The following is a 13,253-nucleotide window of genomic DNA, read 5'->3' on the forward strand; positions in this document are numbered from 1 at the left end:
ATGTACTTGACTTATACTGAGAGAAAAGCAAGTATATTTGTCCTGTTCTTTTACTCAATCTTTTGATCCAGAAATACTTAAAAGTATAATTAAGTATTCAAAGTATACTTGTATAAGTATTACAGTAAAAAAGTAAACTACTAGTATACCCATAAATTCACTTGCAGTACACATGAGATACAATTATGAACTAGTTGTGCACTTACTGTTACACTTACACTTAAACATATACTTTTATGTACTAAAAGTGGGCCAATTTAGTCCCAATCGGACGCGGTATTAAAATAGTACACTTACAAGTTTACTACTAGTACATAGTGACATTAGTATACTTACTACATAATGTATACTTAAAAATATACTTGAACATTACTTAAGTATACTACATAAAATGAACTTGAAATATACTTCTTTTTCGTAAGGGCCTTCATGTCCTCTTTGAGCTCCCCCTCTTATTCTCACTCTTCTTCTTTTTCTAGATCCTTCTTTTTTTGTTGAAGACTCATCTGCTGCCTTTTATAGCACACCTGAGTGCTGCGTTTTCAAATTAGCACATCTGTGCTTCCACACCTGGTGGATGTGAATATCCAATTCGTTCATTAGTGTGGTCAATGGCAAACTGGGGCTTTGTTATGAGTCAAGTCAAGTCAAGTCACATTTATTTATATAGTGCTTTTCACAATACAGATTGTATCAAAGCAGCTTCACAGTGATAACATGAAAGTAGCACAACACAGATCAACAACATTGCTAAACACTAAATAACCCCAACTGAGCAAGCTCAAAGCAAGCCAAAAGCAAGGCGACAGTGGCAAGGAACCAAACTCCATCAGATTGGATGGAGAAAAAACCTTGGGAGAACCCAGGCTCAGTCGGGGGCCAGTTCTCCTCTGGCTTACATTCATATTGTTTAAATATAAATATTAAATATAAATATTGTTTATGAATCAAACGGCGCCATAACATATCGCAGGCGTTGAGTCGTCTCATCACAGACGTTGAGTCGTCTCATCACAGGCGTTGGGGCATCCGAAATCCCCGTGAGAGGCTGGACACAAAACTGGACCTGACGAACGCCATTTTTCTCGGGACAAGCGTCCCGAGATAACAGCAGAAAGGCAGATGGGAAATAATTAGCATAGCTGATGTTCATAATGATTTCCGTTATAACTCACAAACTCTCCGTAACCCGAACTCTCCGCAACCCAACCATACGCGCCGACCCGTTTGTCTAAAAGGCTGTCGAGCCCCACTGGTGTGTTAAGCAGTTTCAGTGGCAAACGGTTCCGTATGGCATAACAGAGGACTAGAAGGTAAGCATTATGTGAATGCTTGACTAAAGAGATGCGTCTTTAATCTAGTTTTGAACTGTGTCAGCGAGTCAGAGGCTCGGACCGTATCGGGAAGGCCATTCCAGAGTTTTGGAGCTAAATGCGAGAACGCCCTCCCTCCTTTACTGGACTTCGATATCCTAGGAATGACCAGAAGCCTTGAATTTAGTGATCTTAAGGAACGCGGTGGATTGTAGGGCGAAAGAAGGTCCGTTAAGTACATAGGTGCTAAGCCATTTAGGGCTTTATAGGTCAGTAGTAGTATTTTGTAGTTGATGCTGAACTTAATAGGTAACCAGTGTAGAGATGATAAAATCGGTGTTATATGATCATATTTTCTTGACCTAGTAAGAACTCTAGCAGCTGCATTTTGTACTAACTGTAGCTTGTTTATTGAGGATGCAGGACAACCGGCTAATAAAGCATTACAGTAATCTAGTCTCGAGGTCATGAATGCGTGAACTAATTTTTCTGCATCAGAAATAGATAGCATGTTACGTAGCTTAGCAATGTTTCTAAGGTGGAAAAAGGCTGTTCTTGTAACATATGAAATATGATTTTCGAATGACAAGTTGCGGTCTAGTATAACACCCAGGTCTTTTACTGTAGTGGATAAAGTAACAGGACATCCGTCTATATTAAAGTTGTATTGTGAGAGGTTTTGTGAGTAGTTTTTTGGACCAATAAGTAATACCTCCGTTTTATCTGAATTTAATAGCAGGAAATTACGCGTCATCCAGCATTTTATATCTTTGAGACACTCTGTCATTTTAGATGAGTTAGTGTTTCTGGTCGTGATGAAATATATAATTGAGTGTCGTCAGCGTAACAGTGGAAATTAATTCCATGTTTTCTTATAATATTACCAAGTGGCAGCATATATATTGAGAATAGCAGAGGGCCTAAAACCGATCCTTGCGGTACTCCATAGTCTACTGACGTTATCTTTGATTTTTTCCCATTTAAACAGACAAAATGAGAACGGTCCGATAAGTACGATCTAAACTTAATGCCTGTCCCTGGACACCGGTGAAGTTTTGTAGTCGATCCAAGAGTATTATATGATCTATAGTGTCGAACGCAGCGCTAAGATCAAGTAGGACTAGTATTGAGATACAGCCTTGGTCAGAAGCTAAAAGTAAATCATTTGTAATTTTAACTAGCGCAGTTTCTGTACTATGATGCGGTCTGAATCCTGACTGGAATTTTTCATAGATATCATTTTCTTGCAAAAAAGAGCACAATTGAGCGGACACTACTTTTTTAAGTATTTTGGACATAAATGGAAGATTTGAAATGGGTCTGTAATTTGCCAAGTTATTTGGATCTAATTGCGGTTTCTTAATGAGCGGTTTTATTACAGCCAGCTTGTATATTTTTGGGACATGACCTAAAGATAAAGACGAGTTAATAATATTGAGGAGAGGCTCTTCCACTACAGGTAATAGTTCTTTCAGTAGTTTAGTGGGTATTGGATCTAATAAACAAGTTGTTGGTTTAGATGCAATGATAAGTTTATTTAGCTCCTCCTGTCCTATCGTTGTAAAGCGGTTTAGTTGTTCTAGAGGGTCCATAATTGAAGCTGAATCATAAGACACCATAGCGGATTGTACATTTATAATTTTGTTTCGGATGCTTTCTATTTTCGCATTGAAGTAATTCATAAAATCATTACTACTAAACTGTAAAGGTATATTTTGCTCTGGTGATGTCTGTTTATTTGTTAGTTTGTTAAAACCTTGGATTATTTTGGTTATTTTCGATTAGTTTGCGGAGATGCTCAGCCCTGGCTGTTTTTAGTGTCTTTTTATAACGTGACATACTGTCTTTCCACGCGATTCTAAAGACCTCTAAATTAGTTTGTTTCCATTTACGCTCTAAGTTGCGAGTTTCTCTCTTGATAGCATGCGTAGCACTGTTGTACCATGGTGCTTTAATTTTCTCTCGAACCTTTTTTAATCTAATTGGCGCAACAATATCTAATGTACTAGTAAGAATGGTGCTTAAACTGCTAGTCATTTCCTCTAATTCATCTGTTTGTTTGGGTTCACTTTGCAGCTTAGATAGATCAGGTAAGCTATTTGAAAATCCATCTATAGTGGTTGGAAGGATTGTTCTGGTCTATAACGTGGCGCAACATGACATATTTCAGCAATACGTATTATGCAAGTCACCATGTAATGATCAGTGACATCATCGCTTTGCGGTATAATATCTATATCAGTTGGATCGGTTCCATATGATATAATTAAATCTAGTGTATGATTTAGACGATGAGTGGGACCACTGACGTTTTGTTTGACCCCAAAGGAGTTTAATAAATCTGTAAACGCAGCCCCTAACGCATCATTTGTATTATCTACGTGTATGTTAAAATCTCCAGCAATTATTGCTTTATCGACATTTACCAATAGATCCGAGAGAAAGTCTGCGAACTCTTTTAGGAATTCAGCATATGGCCCTGGAGGTCTATATACAGTAGCCAGGGCTAGAGATAATATAGATTTCCTTCTTACATCTAAGAGCGTAACATTTAGCACAAGTACTTCAAATGAATTAAACCTGTGACCTGTTTTCTGAGTAATATTAAAAATATCTTTATAGATTGTTGCAACACCGCCGCCACGACCGATCAGACGAGGCTCATGTTTATAACAGTATCCTGGCGGAGTAGATTCGTTTAGACCGAAATACTCATTTGGTTTAAGCCAGGTTTCAATAAGGCACAGAACATCGAAGTTATTGTCTGTTATTGTCTGAAGTAAATGTGGAGACCAGAGAAATACTGTACAATACGTGAATGATGGCACTCCCAATCAAAGTACACATTATAAAGACACTGATTATCTAGTCTCAGTGTAGTTAAAAACTCTAAACAACTGCACTAATTATGCAAGATATAAACCAATGTATTGGCAATTTCACATTGATTGACTATTGATTTATAGGCTATATTGAATTTAAAATGATGATTAGATGGACATTCTGGTCAATATGAATGCAAATCCCTCAGTAAATAACCATAAATCAAGATTTGCTTTATCATGCATAAAAAAAAAAAAAATTAAATAAAAATCATAGGCTACTGATTCCGAAAATACCCTTGGCTGTAGAGAGAACCAAAGTTAATCCCAAAAGCCAAAGTTCAGGGTTGTACTTTATTATTTTCTTCTTGTTTATGTTTATGTTAATATTCACTTGTTATCTTAACATTCTATAAAAATGGTTTATTCAGTAAATATTGTTTGTTTGAACCTCATTCTGTTCTATATTGTTGTACTTATTCTTTGACTGTTTTGTTTAAAAGGAGGGAGGATTGTATTGGGCGGTATTGAGTGGCAATGGCAAATGGTTTACATGGCTCACGGCATCACAGATCAGGTAGAGGGGAGGTCAGGATTGGCAAAAAAAAAAAAAAGAACTGTATTTTTTCCCGAAATCTAAGCGTTTTTTATTTTTTTGTGAGTTTTTTTCCATTCAATCCAGATTATTTCTTTTCAAATAAATAAATAAATAAATAAATAATAATTTAAAAAACAATAAACAACAATATGAAGAACTCTTTTGCTCATTTGTCTCATCTCTGACATTTTGCAATCTTTATAAATAATTATAAGACCATAAGATGAGGCATTGCATTTGGACATAAACACGGCCAGATAAGGCAATTTGGAAGGGGACAAATTCAACTGAATATATTCCTTCATATAGCCCAGGAGGGGGGAGGAGGAGGGGGGGTTGCCCTTTTTTCAGGTCAGAGCAACTGCCCCTCAAAATTCCTGTGCACGTCCCTGCCCGAATAGGTAAAACCAACGTTCCACTAAAACACGTGCCACTGTTGATGCCGTTTGGTCTCTAGTTGGGATGGCTTGTGTAAACTTTGAAAAAACATCAGTCATCACCAATACATTTTCAAGTCCATTTGATGCAGGTTCGAGTAGCGTGAAATCAATGGCCAGAATATCTAATGGCCTCTCTGCCGTCAGGTGCCCCATAAAACTTCTTACTTTTGGTCGTACTACCTTGGCCAGGGTGCAGCGCTGACATTTCTTACACCATTCCTCAATGAATTTGAACATACCAGGCCAGTAACATCGAGATCTCACTAAACTTGCTGTCCGCTCGATTCCTTGGTGACCATGGTCATCTTGCAAACCTATAAGGACTCTTTCCCTGAGAACAGCTGGTAACACAACCTGACGAATTTCTCGATGTTCCTCTTGGGGACAGAACCTCCGATACAGTAGGCCATCGATCTTGACCAACTTCTCCCACTGACTCACCAATTCCAGCACTTCTGGTGGTTCTGATCCCTTCTCCTGTGCATCTGGTGGCCTTTGACGATCCCAATAGACAAGGAATTGCCCAATAATAGGGTCAGTTGCTTTTTCCTAGACAAGGCATCAGCATTAACATGAGAACGTCCAGGCTTATACCTAATCTCTAAATCGAAGTCTGCAAGCTGGTTAGCCCATCGTTGTTCCAACGCTCCCAATTTCGCTGTCTGCAAATGACTGAGTGGATTATTGTCTGTAAACACCAGGCATTTCCGACCCAGCAAATACTCTCGAAATTTTTCGGAAACGGCCCATTTAAGAGCCAAAAACTCCAACTTCATTGAACTGTAATTCTGCATGTTGCGTTCAAATGGTCGCAGACCTCGACTTGCAAACGCGACTGGTCGGCATTTGCCTCCATGTTCTTGAGATAAGACTGCGCCCAGACCTTGATGGCTTGCATCAACATCCAAGATGAAGGTCTTACTGAAATCAGCATAGGCAAGGACTGGAGCATTTATTAGAGCCGTTTTTTAGCGTCTGAAAAGCATTTTCACATGGGTCGGTCCAAGGTCCCCAGATTAATCTTTGGTCGTTTACTTTTCTGTCCCCTAATCATTTCTGCCACCAATGTGTTCAAAGGTCCTGCAATATGTGAAAAGTTTTTTAACAAACCGCCGATAATAACTAGCAAAGCCAAGGAAGGATCGAAGTTCTTGAAGGTAAACTGCTAGTCATTTCCTCTAATTCATCTGTTTGTTTGGGTTCACTTTGCAGCTTAGATAGATCAGGTAAGCTATTTGAAAATCCATCTATAGTGGTTGGAAGGATTGTTCTGGTCTATAACGTGGCGCAACATGACATATTTCAGCAATACGTATTATGCAAGTCACCATGTAATGATCAGTGACATCATCGCTTTGCGGTATAATATCTATATCAGTTGGATCGGTTCCATATGATATAATTAAATCTAGTGTATGATTTAGACGATGAGTGGGACCACTGACGTTTTGTTTGACCCCAAAGGAGTTTAATAAATCTGTAAACGCAGCCCCTAACGCATCATTTGTATTATCTACGTGTATGTTAAAATCTCCAGCAATTATTGCTTTATCGACATTTACCAATAGATCCGAGAGAAAGTCTGCGAACTCTTTTAGGAATTCAGCATATGGCCCTGGAGGTCTATATACAGTAGCCAGGGCTAGAGATAATATAGATTTCCTTCTTACATCTAAGAGCGTAACATTTAGCACAAGTACTTCAAATGAATTAAACCTGTGACCTGTTTTCTGAGTAATATTAAAAATATCTTTATAGATTGTTGCAACACCGCCGCCACGACCGATCAGACGAGGCTCATGTTTATAACAGTATCCTGGCGGAGTAGATTCGTTTAGACTGAAATACTCATTTGGTTTAAGCCAGGTTTCAATAAGGCACAGAACATCGAAGTTATTGTCTGTTATTGTCTGAAGTAAATGTGGAGACCAGAGAAATACTGTACAATACGTGAATGATGGCACTCCCAATCAAAGTACACATTATAAAGACACTGATTATCTAGTCTCAGTGTAGTTAAAAACTCTAAACAACTGCACTAATTATGCAAGATATAAACCAATGTATTGGCAATTTCACATTGATTGACTATTGATTTATAGGCTATATTGAATTTAAAATGATGATTAGATGGACATTCTGGTCAATATGAATGCAAATCCCTCAGTAAATAACCATAAATCAAGATTTGCTTTATCATGCATAAAAAAAAAAAAAATTAAATAAAAATCATAGGCTACTGATTCCGAAAATACCCTTGGCTGTAGAGAGAACCAAAGTTAATCCCAAAAGCCAAAGTTCAGGGTTGTACTTTATTATTTTCTTCTTGTTTATGTTTATGTTAATATTCACTTGTTATCTTAACATTCTATAAAAATGGTTTATTCAGTAAATATTGTTTGTTTGAACCTCATTCTGTTCTATATTGTTGTACTTATTCTTTGACTGTTTTGTTTAAAAGGAGGGAGGATTGTATTGGGCGGTATTGAGTGGCAATGGCAAATGGTTTACATGGCTCACGGCATCACAGATCAGGTAGAGGGGAGGTCAGGATTGGCAAAAAAAAAAAAAAAGAACTGTATTTTTTCCCGAAATCTAAGCGTTTTTTATTTTTTTGTGAGTTTTTTTCCATTCAATCCAGATTATTTCTTTTCAAATAAATAAATAAATAAATAAATAATAATTTAAAAAACAATAAACAACAATATGAAGAACTCTTTTGCTCATTTGTCTCATCTCTGACATTTTGCAATCTTTATAAATAATTATAAGACCATAAGATGAGGCATTGCATTTGGACATAAACACGGCCAGATAAGGCAATTTGGAAGGGGACAAATTCAACTGAATATATTCCTTCATATAGCCCAGGAGGGGGGAGGAGGAGGGGGGGTTGCCCTTTTTTCAGGTCAGAGCAACTGCCCCTCAAAATTCCTGTGCACGTCCCTGCCCGAATAGGTAAAACCAACGTTCCACTAAAACACGTGCCACTGTTGATGCCGTTTGGTCTCTAGTTGGGATGGCTTGTGTAAACTTTGAAAAAACATCAGTCATCACCAATACATTTTCAAGTCCATTTGATGCAGGTTCGAGTAGCGTGAAATCAATGGCCAGAATATCTAATGGCCTCTCTGCCGTCAGGTGCCCCATAAAACTTCTTACTTTTGGTCGTACTACCTTGGCCAGGGTGCAGCGCTGACATTTCTTACACCATTCCTCAATGAATTTGAACATACCAGGCCAGTAACATCGAGATCTCACTAAACTTGCTGTCCGCTCGATTCCTTGGTGACCATGGTCATCTTGCAAACCTATAAGGACTCTTTCCCTGAGAACAGCTGGTAACACAACCTGACGAATTTCTCGATGTTCCTCTTGGGGACAGAACCTCCGATACAGTAGGCCATCGATCTTGACCAACTTCTCCCACTGACTCACCAATTCCAGCACTTCTGGTGGTTCTGATCCCTTCTCCTGTGCATCTGGTGGCCTTTGACGATCCCAATAGACAAGGAATTGCCCAATAATAGGGTCAGTTGCTTTTTCCTAGACAAGGCATCAGCATTAACATGAGAACGTCCAGGCTTATACCTAATCTCTAAATCGAAGTCTGCAAGCTGGTTAGCCCATCGTTGTTCCAACGCTCCCAATTTCGCTGTCTGCAAATGACTGAGTGGATTATTGTCTGTAAACACCAGGCATTTCCGACCCAGCAAATACTCTCGAAATTTTTCGGAAACGGCCCATTTAAGAGCCAAAAACTCCAACTTCATTGAACTGTAATTCTGCATGTTGCGTTCAAATGGTCGCAGACCTCGACTTGCAAACGCGACTGGTCGGCATTTGCCTCCATGTTCTTGAGATAAGACTGCGCCCAGACCTTGATGGCTTGCATCAACATCCAAGATGAAGGTCTTACTGAAATCAGCATAGGCAAGGACTGGAGCATTTATTAGAGCCGTTTTTTAGCGTCTGAAAAGCATTTTCACATGGGTCGGTCCAAGGTCCCCAGATTAATCTTTGGTCGTTTACTTTTCTGTCCCCTAATCATTTCTGCCACCAATGTGTTCAAAGGTCCTGCAATATGTGAAAAGTTTTTTAACAAACCGCCGATAATAACTAGCAAAGCCAAGGAAGGATCGAAGTTCTTGAAGGCTTTGCGGACGATTCCATTTAGCTACAGCCGAGATCTTTTCTGGGTCTGTACTGACCCCTGTAGAAGAGACCACATGCCCCAAATAACGTACCTCTGGCCGAAAGAAGCAGCATTTACTGAGTTTTATCTTCAGGTTCTGTTGTCTCAGATGATCCAACACCAGCTCAAGTCGCTGAAGATGTTGCTCAATGGTGGTTGAGAAGACAATCACGTCATCCAAATAGAGCAACCCGGTCTCATCCCAAATCGTCATATAACTGACGTTTTGGGACGTCTTTTGACCATACGTCAATATTCGCCTTTTTAGGGCCCCCTTAAACGTCGGTAGATGAGGTTATGGGATCCTAACTCTACCCCATACCTAAACTTAACCCTAAACCTAACCCGTCACCTAACTGACGTTAAAGGTAAAGCGTCAGTTGTATGACGGCCCGGGATCGCCATCTACCGACGTTTAAGGGGGCCCTAAAAAGGCGGATATTGACGTATGGTCAAAATACGTCCCAAAACGTCAGTTATATGACGATTTGGGATGAGACTGTGTTAAATAGAGCAATAAAGACTGAAAACTTTGATCCCCAAAAATTCGCTCCATTAACCTTTGAAATGTGCTTGGGGCATTGCACAACCCAAAAGGCATCCTATTAAATTCAAAGAGCCCAAATGCGGTGCAGAAGGCAGTTTTAGCACGGTCTTTGTCAGCTACTGGCACCTGGTTATATCCACTAGCCAGGTCTAAAGTCGAAAACCACTTTGCTCCAGTCAAGGCATCCAGTGACTCCTCTATCCTTGGTAGGGGATAGGCATCCTTGCGAGCGAGTTCTGACATTGAGTTGGCGATAGTCAACACACATCCTCAGAGAGCCATCCTTCTTCTGCACCAATACAATTGGTGAGGCATATAGGCTACAACTCTCCCTAATGACTTGACTGTCCAACAATTGTCTTATGTGTGCCTTCACTGCCTCAAACTGACTAGGAGGAATTCTACGATATCACTGGCGCACCGGTGTTTCATCTATTAAAGGAATCTGATGCTCTATTAAATTTGTGCACCCCAGGTCACCATCATGCTTGGCAAAAACGTCAGAGTATCTTGTTAGCAATCGCACCACTTCCTCTTTCTCAGCCTCTGTAAGCCCAGGCAATTTTAAACCTTGGACATCAATGTTTGACACTGATGTAATAGCTTGACACTGAACAGTCACAGTATTAGGATCACATGGAAGATCTTCCTTGAACACAATGTCTTGATCTGATCTTATGACCACCTCAGCCCCAACCAAACTACCCAGTCTAATTCTTGGTGGCAAATATAAAGGTTCTGTACCAACATTAACTACCGGTACATGCACTACCCCTTGTGTACATTGCAATAAGGAAGGTGATATTAACACTCCAGCAGGCAGTCCCCCCTCACTGAAATCCTGGGGTTCTAAAAAACACACTGTACAACTTTTATTTATTTATTTATTTGACAGGGACAATGCAAACAAACATAGTGTCAAGATCAAGCATGTCACTGAAGTGTTGCATATAAAGTTTATAGCTATAGCTAATTTTCAACTTCTGTCCCTGGAAGGGCTTTTATACAGAATAAAATTTACATGATTAGCTACTTCAATAATAATAATAATAAAAAAATAATAATAATAATAAAAATAACACTAATAATAAAAATACTAATAACCATACATAGATATCATATACAACTCTAATAATTAAATGTAGTTTAAAATGAGTACAGTTTTGGTTTATTTTTAACCAATTTTTCAGCCTGGAAATTAACATCTTAAAGTCTGACACAGTCTTGACTTCAAAAGGTAAAGAGTTCCAGAGTTTAGAACTCTTTACAGAGAAGGTTGTCTGTCCAAAACTGGTCCTGCAGTATGATATTTTACAGTCAAGATTTGTGGAGCTCCTAGTGACTCGGATGTTGTCCTGTCTCACAATAAATGTACTTAGTGGCTCAGGTGCTAGATTATTAATGCACTTATAAATTCGTTTAAGAAAGGAAAATTTCATAAAACTATCAACATTCATTAAATTATATTTCTTAAAGATGCTGCAATGATGATAACTTAATGGTTTTTTATCCAAAAGTTTTATTGCTCTATTATATAAAGATTTTATTAGAATTAGAATTAGAATTAGAATAGCCTTTATTGTCATTGCACTTTTTGGGGTACAACGAAATTTAGGGTGCTCACCCGGCATACTTCAGTAACAAAGACAAGACATGGGTAAAAACAGACAGTTTCTCGTTAAAATAGAGACACAGTAATATAAAATGTGAGTATACATATACACACGTGAAAATATATGTATACACACACAAACACATACATAAATACAAAATAAATAAATTCAATTAAATTGAATAAAATTGAAAGCGTCCACTTTAAGCAAGAGTGCAGGTGGAGGGAGGTGTGCTGTTTATCTGCCCTACAGGGCACTATTTGAGTCATTGATGGAGGGTGGGGTGGGGGGGCTCATGTGTATGAGTGTCAATGGGTATTGGCTGTTCGTATAGCCCAGGGAAAAAAGCTATTCGTCAACCTGCTAGTGTGGGATATGATTGACCTGTCACCATTGACCCTGTTTATGCGTTTGATTGCAGTGGGAGCGGCTTGTGCCCATGATGTCATGCAATATGATATGTGAGAAAATATCATAGCATGTATGTACATTAAGGCTGCCTGGCTTGGAATGTAGCTTCTAATTAATTTAAGACAATTGAGATTACTTTGTAATGTTTTCTGGATTTTCTTTATATGTTTTTCAAATTTAAGTTTAATCTAAGACTAATCCTAAATATTTAAATTCTGTAACTGTATGAATTTCTTTATTTTGTAACTTAATATTACATCTTCCTTTTATTTCTATTTTTTTAATGGAAAAGCACATGGAAACTGAAACTGTGGAAACTTTTAATGTTCTTAGGGCACAATGCTGGTACTAACCTCATGGTGCCAGCTGGAATCTGCACAGGATGGCACGACTGCACTTTCTAATAACCAATGAATCCAGGAAACAAGGAACCATCTGACCGGTGACACTGTGAAAAGGCGTTTCTCCATCCTAACTCAGCCTGCCTGACCTGTGGAGCTGAAAATAGTGCTGGGCCATGTTTTTCAAACAGGTCATTATAACACTGTCCAATCACATTCATACCTAAAAGGCCAGGAGTCAGTTCTTTCCTCTGATGGAAAAAAGTATCGACGGGATCTTTAACAACCAAAATACCCTGCCCCAAAAGGGTTTGCCCCAACACAGTCACATCTGTTTCAAAATATCCCACATATGGAATCTCAAGACCATTAGCTGCTTTTAATTGAAGCCAACTACATTCTTTAAGTGTATCTACTCCTTGTCAGAAATGCTTCTCAAAAAATGACTGGGTTATCGTGGTCACCATTGACCCTGTATCTAGTAGACATGAAATCTCCACCCCCCCTATCTGGACATTTACAACAGGGCATCTGCCCACAAGACGCTGTAAGATGGTAGGGCAACAAGGTGATGGTGAAGTTTCACTATCTCCTATAACCTGGCTCAAGACTGCAGGTGCTACACTGTCAGGCTCCCCAACAGATGTCTCATTTACATTCACCTGAGGGGATCTAGGGTTTGACTCTATGGGCCATGGTTGTCGACAATATCTGGCTATATGCCCAACTCTATTACAGCTGCTTCCCTATTCCCCTCTTCCACCCACCTAAGAGCTTCACTTCGAGCCTCTAGGAGAGTAGAAGTTGGCTTCTCCCTTACCAATCGCTTTAATTCGCGCTCAGCGTCACATCTCGAACATGTTCAACAAACTGATCACGAAGCACTCTATCAGAATTTGGAACACTGCCTGGGTTTCTATTGAGAATCAAGTCCATCAAGGACATTAAAGCATGGGAAAATTCAGTAAAAGAT

At 39.0% G+C, this 13,253-nt stretch overlaps 1 protein-coding gene across 1 annotated transcript; it reads right to left on the minus strand.

Moving 5' to 3' along the window:
* Positions 1-642: 642 nt before the first annotated feature.
* LOC148965029 (uncharacterized) lies at positions 643-2,100 on the minus strand. Its single transcript, XM_089127742.1, has one exon. It carries the CDS (start codon positions 2,098-2,100, stop codon positions 1,321-1,323), a length of 780 nt encoding a protein of 259 aa, XP_088983868.1. The 3' UTR covers positions 643-1,320.
* Positions 2,101-13,253: the final 11,153 nt, after the last annotated feature.

The sequence above is a fragment of the Pimephales promelas genome, chromosome 25, assembly GCF_988280905.1.
Source record: "Pimephales promelas chromosome 25, fPimPro1.hap1.1, whole genome shotgun sequence".
Classification (NCBI taxonomy): domain Eukaryota; kingdom Metazoa; phylum Chordata; class Actinopteri; order Cypriniformes; family Leuciscidae; genus Pimephales; species Pimephales promelas.

Coding starts and splice junctions, on each gene's coding strand:
- LOC148965029 (XM_089127742.1), bottom strand. CDS start 2,100: ATGACAGAGTGTCTCAAAGATATAAAATGCTGGATGACGCGTAATTTC.